The following is a 10,149-nucleotide window of genomic DNA, read 5'->3' as shown; positions in this document are numbered from 1 at the left end:
TTCCTGTTTTGTTGTGTTGGGGTGCCCTCCGGTGTTTATCTTCTGAACTGCAGGTTCTCTGTTGCCTCCTGAAGTCTGCCTAGCAACAGTGCTTTTTTCCTTTTCTCTCTCTAGCTAATCTTCAATGTCAAGTAAACCTGAAAAACCACTTTATTTGCATTCATATAGTGCTGGTATGACTCTCAATGGGAGTGCTATTGTGTGACAAAAGACTGTTAATAGTCCTTAACGACTTCTGCTTAACATGCAAGCCACAAACTGCCAGAGAGAGCAGAAAAAAAAAAATTTCTCTCTGGTTCCCTTTTAAAACCAACTGCTTCTCTCTGCTAAAAAGCCCTTAGCAGAGAAAAGAAAAATACAATATTTCTACTGGCTTCTGGATTCTGTCTATCTCCCACCGCTGCTACTCATGTAATAACCTTAGTCCCAGATTTGGACCTTAGCGTCCAAAATATGGGGGTTAGCATGAAAACCTCCAAGCTTAGTTACCAGCTTGGACCTGGTACCTGCTGCCACCACCCAAAAAATTAGAGTGTTTTGGGGCACTCTGGTCCCCCTGAAAAACCTTTCCTGGGGACCCCAAGACCCAAATCCCTTGAGTCTCACAACAAAGGGAAATAATCCTTTTTCCCTTCCCCCCTCCAGGTGCTCCTGGAGAGATACACAGACACAAGCTCTGTGAATCCAAACAGAGTGAATCTCCCTCTCTGTTCCCAATCCTGGAAACAAAAAGTACTTTCCTCTTCACCCAGAGGGAATGCAAAATCAGGCTAGCCACTTCAACACACACAGATCTCCCCTGATTTCTTCCTCCCACCAATTCCCTGGTGAGTACAGACTCAATTTCCCTGAAGTAAAGAAAAACTCCAACAGGTCTTAAAAGAAAGCTTTATATAAAAAGAAAGAAAAATAAGTACAAATGTTCTCTCTGTATTAAGATGATACAACACAGGGCCAATTGCTTAAAAGAATATTGAATAAACAGCCTTATTCCAAAAGAATACAAATTAAAGCACTCCAGCACTTATATTCATGCAAATACCAAAGAAAAGAAACCATAGAACTTACTATCTGATCTCTTTGTCCTTACACTTAGAAACAGAAGACTAGAAAGTAGAACTACTTCTCCAAAGCTCAGAGCAAGCAGGCAGGCAGACAAAGACTGAGACACTCAATTCCCTCCACCCAAAGTTGAAAAAATCCGGTTTCCTGATTGGTCCTCTGGTCAGGTGCTTCAGATGAAAGAGACATTAACCCTTAGCTATCTGTTTATGACAAGGCGAGATGGCGAACGCTTCTTACTCGCTCAGATCTTAGCCAAACCAATATCCCCTTTGTCATTGCTGCTTGCTGTGTGCTCCACAATCTCTGTGAGAGCAAGGGGGAGGCCTTTATAGCGGGGTGGGAGACTGAGGTAAACCACCTGGCCGCTGATTATGCGCAGCCGGACACCAGGGCAATTAGAAGATCTCACCAGGATGCTGTGCGCATCAGAGAAGCACTGAAAAGTAGCTTCCTCATGGGCCAGGGTACAGTTTGAATGCTGATTTTCCTTTCAATTGATTGCTGCCCTCCCCGTCTATGCGGTGTTGCTGCTGCAAGATACTTTGCCTGCAGCATTCCTCAATTGCTTGCTTAGGTTACTTGCGAGAGCTGTCCATTGGAAAACATATAATTCTGTATTTCCCAATTATTACCTACCTCCACCATTAGCTGCTTCCGTCTGCTGCTAGGCACAGTACCTGCAACCTTCCTTAACTGCTTTTTTATTGAAAATAAAGTTACTACTATTTGTTACAAGAATTGTGTTCTTTATTTAAAATCAGACCCTTTCATCAATCAAGCATCATGCTTGTTGTTACAATACTGTGCATGAAATTTCATAACTCAGCGTTCTATGGGGGACGGAGCGAGGGAGGTTTGGAGGAAGCGGGAGGGAGGTTTGAAAGAAGAAAGTGCATCAGAGAAGACAGAACAAGAATTCTTCTTCGAGTGATTGCTCACATCCATTCCAGTTAGGTGTGCGCGCCGCGCGTGCACGTTCGTCGGAAACTTTTTACCCTAGCAACTCCAGTGGGCCGGCAGGTCGCCCCCTGGAGTGGCGCCGCCATGGCGCCCAATATATATCCCTGCCGGCCCACCCGCTCCTCAGTTCCTTCTTACCGCCGTGTCGGTCGTTGGAACTGTGGAGCGCGGCATAGCTGTCCTCCACGTCCCTAGCTCTCCTTGTTTTTCTATCGTTATCTCTATTGTAGTTGTTAATTAGACTGTTAGTTAGATAGTAGTAGTTAAGTGTTAAGTAGTTGTAAATAGTTTTTCGCCGGGGGCTTAGCCCTTCCCGGCACCCGGCACCGGGCTCATGCCTGGTTCGCCGGGCTTCAAGCAGTGTGCGGCCTGCAAGAAGCCTATGCCCACGAGCGACCCCCACGACGCGTGCCTGAAGTGCCTGGGGGAATCGCATAGATCCGACAAGTGCCGCATCTGCAAGGCTTTTAAGCCAAGGACTAAGAAGGAGAGGGATCAAAGGCTCCGGACTCTCCTCCTGGAAGCGGCACTTGACCCGGCGGCTTCGCAGGCCGTGATGTCGGCGCCGGCACCGGATCGCACCGGCACCGAGAAGACTCCCCGGCACCGACCTTCTCCGGCACCGGGGACAGAGCCTAGGCCGTCGAAGTCCACTACTCCGGCCAGGCACACCCGAGTGGAGCGCCCGGCCTCAGTATCGGCCGCGGCCCCGCCGGCACCGTCGACTCCGGGCCCGGCGGGTCCGTCGAGTCCGGTGCCGCCAAGCTCCCCCATGACATCTGGGGTTGAGATAGTGGTGCCATCTACACCAGAGGCCTTCGCCTCGGCACGGGACCTCATAGCCCTGACCGAGCCCACGCAGCTACCACCCCCGGTACCTCCGGTGCGGGTTGTGTCCAGAGGCAAGCCTATGATGTCGGCACCGTCCCGGGACTCTCGTTCTCGCTCCAGGTCCCGACGTCAGGGTCGCTCCAGATCCCGCCGCCGCTCGCAGTCCCGGCACCGCTCCCCTCAGCGGTACCGGTCGCACTCGCGGCGCCGGTCGACACCGAGACGATCGCGGTCGGACTCCAGCCGCCGTTACCGGCACCGCGAGTCCAGGAGCCGATCCAGACGTTCGCCGCACCGGTCGACCTCCCGGCGCCGAGCTGGTGGCAGGTCCCGGTCCCGGTCGACCTCCCGGTACCGAACCGGTGGCAGGTCCCGATCCCGGCACCGAAGCGGCGCCCGGTACCGATCCAGATCCCGGCACCGTGGCAGAACTCGGTCCCGCTCCCGGCACCGTTACGACTCCCGGCACCGGTCCCCGGCACCGAGACGATCGCCCGTGCCGGCCCGCGCGGACCATTACCATCCAGGGTCCGCTCCGCCATGGCCCTCGAGGCAGCCGTCCGTGTCTTCGCTGGCGGACAGTGGGTACACGCTGGGCACCGACCGGCAGGCGGCGCTGTTCAGCGAGCCTCCACAGCAGGACGCAGCCCCACAGCAATGGGGTTTCTGGACACCCTGGGCGTATCATCAGGCCCAGGGCCCCCAACAGCTCCCTGCTAGGCCGCCGACTGCAGAGCGCAGGGCACCTGAGGCCTCGTTGTCTCGCCCCCCTCCCTCCCCGGATGGGGAGGAAGGATCCAAGCAACAGGACTCCACTTTGGCTCCTGAGGCAGAGGCGAGGGCCGAGGGAGACCCCCCTTCAGACACCCTCTTGCCGGGGGTCTCCTCATCTTCTTCCCCTGATGAAGCGGTGGCTGGGACCTCCTCCAACAGCCCCCCCCCGCTGGACCTCAGGGCGCACCAGGACCTCCTCCGGCGAGTAGCCCAAAACCTGAGTCTACAAGCCGAGGAGGTCTCGGAGGTAGAGGACCCTATTGTCACCATCCTCTCCGCAGACGCTCCCACCAGGGTCGCCCTGCCGTTCATACGGACCATCCAGGCCAACGCCACCACCATCTGGCAGTCCCCGGCCTCCATTCCTCCCACTGCGAAGGGCGTCGAGAGGAAGTACATGGCTCCTTCTAAGGGCTACGAGTACCTCCACGTACACCCGACTCCGTGTTCCCTGGTGGTCCAATCTGTCAATGATAAGGAGCGTCATGGCCAGGAGGCTCCAGCCCCCAAATCCAGGGAGGCTAGGCGGATGGACCTCCTCGGCCGTAAGGTGTACTCGGCGGGGGCGCTGCAACTCAGGGTCTCCAACCAACAGGCCCTGTTAAGTAGATACGCCTTTAACTCCTGGGTGGCAGCAGACAAATTCAAGGAGCTGTTGCCACAAGACGCTCGTCAGGAGTTTGCGGCCATCTTAGAGGAAGGCAAGAGGGTCGCACGCACGTCCTTGCAAGCCTCTCTGGACGCTGCGGATTCGGCTGCCCGTACCCTCGCGTCGGGTGTAACAATGCGTCGCCTCTCCTGGCTGCAGGTTTCCGGCCTTCCGCCGGAGCTCCAGCACACAATACAGGACCTTCCTTTTGAAGGCCAAGGGCTGTTTTCGGATAAGACAGACCCTAGACTAAAGAATCTAAAAGACAACCGCGTCATCATGAGGTCACTGGGGATGCACACTCCAGTGACGCAGCGCAGACCCTTCCGGCCGCAGCAACAGCAACAACAGCGCAGGCCGTATCTCCAGTTCCGCCAGCGGCAGGACCTTAACAGGCGCCGCGGCAGGAACGGAAGGCGCAGGCATTCGGGGAACCAAGGGGGCCAAAACCAAGGCTCCTCTAAGCCCCCGCCTGGTCCCAAGCCTTCATTTTGAAGGTGCGCCCGAGGGCGCAGTAACAGTTTCCCCATTGGATCCTGTCCCCCCGTTTTCCAACCGCCTTTCTTTTTTCCTCCCGGCGTGGTCCCTAATAACATCAGACCGCTGGGTTTTACGCACGGTGCAGTCGGGATACCGCCTGCAGTTTGTTTCATTTCCTCCTCCCCGCCCCCCTTCCTCGTCCCTCTTCAGGGACCCCTCTCACGAGCAATTCCTTCGGCAGGAGGTGCAGACGCTCCTCCGCAAAGGGGCTATAGAGGCGGTGCCGGAGAACGAGCAAGGCAAGGGGTTTTATTCCCGCTACTTTCTGATCCCCAAGGCCAAGGGAGGCCTCAGGCCCATCCTCGACCTGCGAGAGCTCAACAAGTACCTGGTGAAGTTGAAGTTCCGCATGGTTTCCTTGGGGACCATTATCCCATCCCTGGATCCGGGAGACTGGTACGCCGCCCTCGACATGCAGGACGCGTATTTCCACATTGCTATCTGGCCACCCCACAGACGTTTCCTTCGCTTCCTTGTGGGGTCTCTGCATTACCAATTTGCAGTCCTCCCATTTGGCTTGTCCACGGCCCCGAGAGTGTTTACGAAATGCATGGCAGTTGTTGTGGCGCAGCTTCGGCGCAGTCGTATCCACGTGTTCCCGTATCTAGACGATTGGTTGATTCGGGGCACGTCGGAACAACAAGTCTGCAACCATGTCCGTGTGATCACCGGCATGTTCGCCACTCTGGGCCTCTTGGTGAACACAGACAAGTCCACCCTGGCCCCCACACAAAGGGTGGAATTCATCGGGGCCGTCCTGGACGCCACTGTGGGCAGGGCCTTGCTGCCATTGCAGCGGTTCCAGGCCTTGTCGGCAATCGTGCAACGACTACAGACAGCCCCCCTGACGTCAGTGAGGACGTGTCTAACCCTGTTAGGCCACATGGCGGCTTGTACTTTCGTGACCAATTACGCTCGGCTCCGCATGAGGCCACTCCAGTTGTGGCTCATCAGTCATTACAGGCCGACAAGACAGCCACTAGATATGTTAATCACGATCCCCCAGAGGGTCTTAGATTCTCTCGGCTGGTGGCTGGACCAGTCAGTGTTGTGTGCGGGTCTCCCCTTCCACCCATCTCAGCCCTCGGTGTCCCTAACAACAGATGCCTCAGATCTCGGCTGGGGGGCCCACGCAGGGACCCTGAGGACGCAGGGCCTGTGGTCCCAGGAGGAGGTGGGGCTACACATCAACATGCGGGAGTTGAGAGCGGTCCGTCTTGCTTGTCAAACGTTCTGTCATCAGCTCCAGGGTCGTTGTGTCGCGGTGTTCACCGACAACACGACGACCATGTATTATATCAACAAGCAGGGCGGCACCAGGTCCTCCTCCCTGTGCCACGAGGCGATACGACTCTGGGACTTTTGTGTAGCCCACTCCATTCACCTCATGGCTTCCTTCCTCCCCGGAGTACGGAACACGCTGGCGGATCGATTGAGCAGATCCTTCCTGTCACACGAGTGGTCCCTTCGCCCGGACGTCGCCCTCTCCATCTTCCGGAGGTGGGGTTATCCCCGGGTGGACCTCTTCGCGGCCAAGGGGAACAGGAAGTGCCAAGCGTTCTGCTCCTTTCAGGGCAGGGAACCCGGGTCGATAGCGGATGCCTTCCTCATCCAGTGGTCGACCCACCTGTACTATGCATTTCCCCCATTCCCGTTGGTCCACAGGGTCCTTCTGAAGGTGCGCAGGGACAGGGCTCATGTGATCATGGTAGCCCCGGCGTGGCCCAGACAGCACTGGTACCCCATGCTGCTGGACCTGGCCATAGCCGACCCAGTTCCCCTGCCCCTTCATCCGGACCTGATTACCCAGGAGCACGGGACCCTCTGTCACCCGGACCTGCAGTCGCTGCACCTAGCGGCGTGGCTCCTGCGTGGCTGACTGGCTCTGAGCTGCGCTGTTCCACGCCGGTGAGGGAGGTGCTCTTGGGCAGCAGAAAGCCGTCCACAAGGGCGACGTATTTGGCCAAATGGAAGCGTTTCTCCTGTTGGTGCGTGGAGAGAAATCTCCGCCCTATGGAAGTTTCAGTAGCCAACATCTTAGACTACATTTGGTCCCTCAAAGGGCAAGGTCTGGCCATATCGTCGTTACGAGTCCACCTAGCGGCTATCTCCACCTTTCACCCGGGTGCGGATGGTCACTCTGTTTTTTCCCACCCGACGGTGTCTAGATTCCTTAAGGGGCTGGAACGTTTATACCCTAACGTCCGTCCCCCTGCTCCAACCTGGGATCTTAACCTGGTGTTGTCTCGACTCATGGGGCCCCCCTTTGAGCCGTTAGCTACTTGCTCCCTGCTTTATCTCTCTTGGAAGACGGCCTTTCTAGTAGCTATCACCTCAGCTAGACGGGTGTCGGAACTCCGGGCTCTTGTGGTAGACCCCCCATATACGGTCTTCCACAAGGACAAGGTGCAGCTGAGACCACACCCTGCTTTTCTCCCCAAGGTGGTCTCAGCCTTCCACGTCAACCAAGAGATATTCCTCCCGGTTTTTTTCCCGAAACCTCACTCCTCAGGCAGGGAGCAGCAGCTCCACTCGCTTGATGTCCGTAGGGCTCTCGCGTTCTACGTGGAGAGGACCAAGCCCTTCCGCAAATCCCCCCAGCTTTTCGTGGCAGTAGCGGACCGCATGAAAGGGCTTCCTATCTCCTCCCAGAGGTTATCCTCTTGGGTAACGTCCTGCATCAGGACCTGCTATGACTTGGCCCACGTCCCTACGGGCCGTGTGACTGCGCATTCTACCAGGGCGCAGGCGTCGTCGCTGGCTTTCCTCGCCCGTGTGCCCATCCAGGAAATCTGTCGGGCAGCGACCTGGTCATCGGTCCACACCTTTGCTTCCCACTACGCCCTGGTCCAGCAGTCTAGAGAGGATGCGGCCTTCGGATCTGCTGTGCTCCATGCCGCGACTTCTCGCTCCGACCCCACCGCCTAGGTATGGCTTGGGATTCACCTAACTGGAATGGATGTGAGCAATCACTCGAAGAAGAAAAGACGGTTACTCACCTTTGTAACTGTTGTTCTTCGAGATGTGTTGCTCACATCCATTCCACACCCGCCCTCCTTCCCCACTGTCGGAGTCGCCGGCAAGAAGGAACTGAGGAGCGGGTGGGCCGGCAGGGATATATATTGGGCGCCATGGCGGCGCCACTCCAGGGGGCGACCTGCCGGCCCACTGGAGTTGCTAGGGTAAAAAGTTTCCGACGAACGTGCACGCGCGGCGCGCACACCTAACTGGAATGGATGTGAGCAACACATCTCGAAGAACAACAGTTACAAAGGTGAGTAACCGTCTTTTCTCATGGACCAGGTTACGGTATGGCTGCTTTCTTTGTTTTCCCTTTATTACCCATATCCCCAATTGTCAAATCCTGATGCTGATAACTAGCTTCCGTGCAGCTTTCCAAAGCTGCTTGCTTTAGTTCATTACCAAACTACAGTCACACTGCCTTAATAGCATGACCTGAGAGTAAAAATAGGCAAAGGTGCCATGGGAGAAGTTTGGATCATTAGAGGAGGGAAAAAACAGGACACAAAGGGCTTTTCAATCTAATGAAAGCCTTCTGGTTGGAGTGTCCGCAGCAGTGGAGGGGGCTGGTGCAGAGAGCCTTCCCCCACGCGTTCTTACACGCCTGGTTCTGGAAGGTGTGGGACAGGGTGAGTACTGAGGGAGGTTATACACGGGCTGTAGGGGCATTCTGAAACCACGGAGCTCTTGCAGCATATCGCGGAGGATGTCAGTCTGATCACGAAGAAGATCCAGAGTTGCTGCTCGCCAGCACTGATCTTCCTGCCACCTGACATCATTTTTGGCGTCCCTCCTGTCTTCGCGTTGGTCCCTCCTGTCTTCGCGTTGACTGGCAGCCTCCCTGTACTTTGCGACCAATTGCTTCCAGTCTCCCTGCTGAGCTCTCTCTGTACGGGTTACTGCCATAATTTCGGTGAACACGTCCTCACGCGTCCTTCTTTTCCTCAGTCTTCTTATGATACCCCCCCACACGTAGATGAGAAGCGAGAGGGAGGCTGGAGAAATGTGCAGCTGTGTGTGGGGGGGTGGGGTTTGGAAAGAGTGATAAAAGAATCATAAGAGACACATTTCACACAACCATGCATACAGTCTTTCTCCTCACTGACCTGTGCCTGTTACCGAACCTTGAACATTTTACTTTACCACAAGGTCACCTTAGGATTCCTTTAATACTTATTGCTTGTGGCTGAGGACAGAGAGTTCTGCTCAGACGCAGGTCAGGGGAGCACACAGACCGTGTCCGGAGAAAATGGTAAGTTAATAATGGCTAGTAATCCCTGTAGTAGATTGTACTGGTAATCAAGCTACTCTCCTTCCCTGCTTTGCTCTCGCGTTCCCCGAACAAGCAGGTCTCCTTGCCTGCGGTTTGCTGGGTGGTTCGGGGAACGCGAGAGCAAACCGCGGCGAAGCTACTCTCCTTCCCTGCTTTGCTCTCGCGTTCCCCGAACAAGCAGGTCTCCTTGCCTGCGGTTTGCTGGGTGGTTCGGGGAACGCGAGAGCAAACCGCGGCGAAGCTGGTCTCCTTCCCTGCTTTGCTCTCGCGGTCCCCGAACAAGCAGGTCTCCTTGCCTGCGGTTTGCTGGGTGGTTCGGGGAACGCGAGAGCAAACCGCGGCGAAGCTGGTCTCCTTCCCTGCTTTGCTCTCGCGTTCCCCCAACAAGCAGGATGAATCCGCCCTGTTACAATGGAGACTTTTCTAAAAACCACCTCATGGGTCACTGTTTTAGGAAAGGTTTTTAATCTACTTGGTCAGTGACTCTAAGTACAGGTAGTGATTTGAAGCACCCAGTAAAAAAGGCTTACATTAAACCGAAGCTTTTAGTAAAAAAATTACACTCACCAGAGGACGGTCCCTCAGCTTCATTTTCTGGAGTACTGCCTTGAGATGGCTGGCAGGGAACCTCAGTAAGGGTGAGGAAAAGATCCTGGCTGTTTGGGGGGATAAAATGCTCTGTGCTCTCTGCTGGAGCCTCCTCCTCTTGGTCCTCATCATACTGATCATCACCATCAAATAAATCTTCCCTAGTTGCAGGAATCACGACGCCCACCTCTGAATCAACAGACAAGGGGGGGTTCGTCGTTGCGCTGTTCCCCAATATTGCGTTAAGCTCGTCGTAGAACCGGCATGTTTTGGGGGCAGAGCCTGACCTGCCCTTTGCTGCTTTGGTCTTCTGATACGCCTGTCTGAGCTCTTTCACTTTCACTCGGCACTGTAACGAGTCCCTGGTATGTCCCCTCTCCCGCATGGCATTAGAAATTTTTTCAAAGGTTTTCTCATTTCGTCTGCTCGAGCGCAGTTCTGAAAGCAC

At 55.4% G+C, this 10,149-nt stretch overlaps 1 protein-coding gene and 1 long non-coding RNA gene across 2 annotated transcripts; one reads left to right on the top strand and one right to left on the bottom strand.

The window, feature by feature from the left end:
- Positions 1-8,765: 8,765 nt before the first annotated feature.
- LOC127056915 (zinc finger and SCAN domain-containing protein 29-like) lies at positions 8,766-10,149 on the bottom strand. Its single transcript, XM_050965248.1, has 2 exons — positions 9,681-10,149; positions 8,766-8,851 (listed from the first exon to the last, which is right to left on the bottom strand). The coding sequence occupies exons 1-2, from the start codon at positions 10,084-10,086 to the stop codon at positions 8,766-8,768; spliced, it is 492 nt and encodes a 163-aa protein (XP_050821205.1). The 5' UTR covers positions 10,087-10,149.
- LOC127057107 (uncharacterized) lies at positions 8,872-9,574 on the top strand. The gene is made up of 2 exons (XR_007776014.1): positions 8,872-9,189; positions 9,400-9,574. It is a non-coding gene; the product is annotated as an uncharacterized LOC127057107 (long non-coding RNA).

The sequence above is a fragment of the Gopherus flavomarginatus genome, chromosome 8 (assembly GCF_025201925.1).
Source record: "Gopherus flavomarginatus isolate rGopFla2 chromosome 8, rGopFla2.mat.asm, whole genome shotgun sequence".
NCBI classification, from domain to species: Eukaryota; Metazoa; Chordata; order Testudines; family Testudinidae; genus Gopherus; species Gopherus flavomarginatus.
This window is presented reverse-complemented; position numbering and strand designations above follow the sequence as displayed.

Coding starts and splice junctions, on each gene's coding strand:
- LOC127056915 (XM_050965248.1), bottom strand. CDS start 10,086: ATGCGGGAGAGGGGACATACCAGGGACTCGTTACAGTGCCGAGTGAAA. Junction 8,852..9,680: donor AGCTGAGGGACCGTCCTCTG/GTGAGTGTAATT, acceptor CCCCACACACAG/CTGCACATTTCTCCAGCCTC.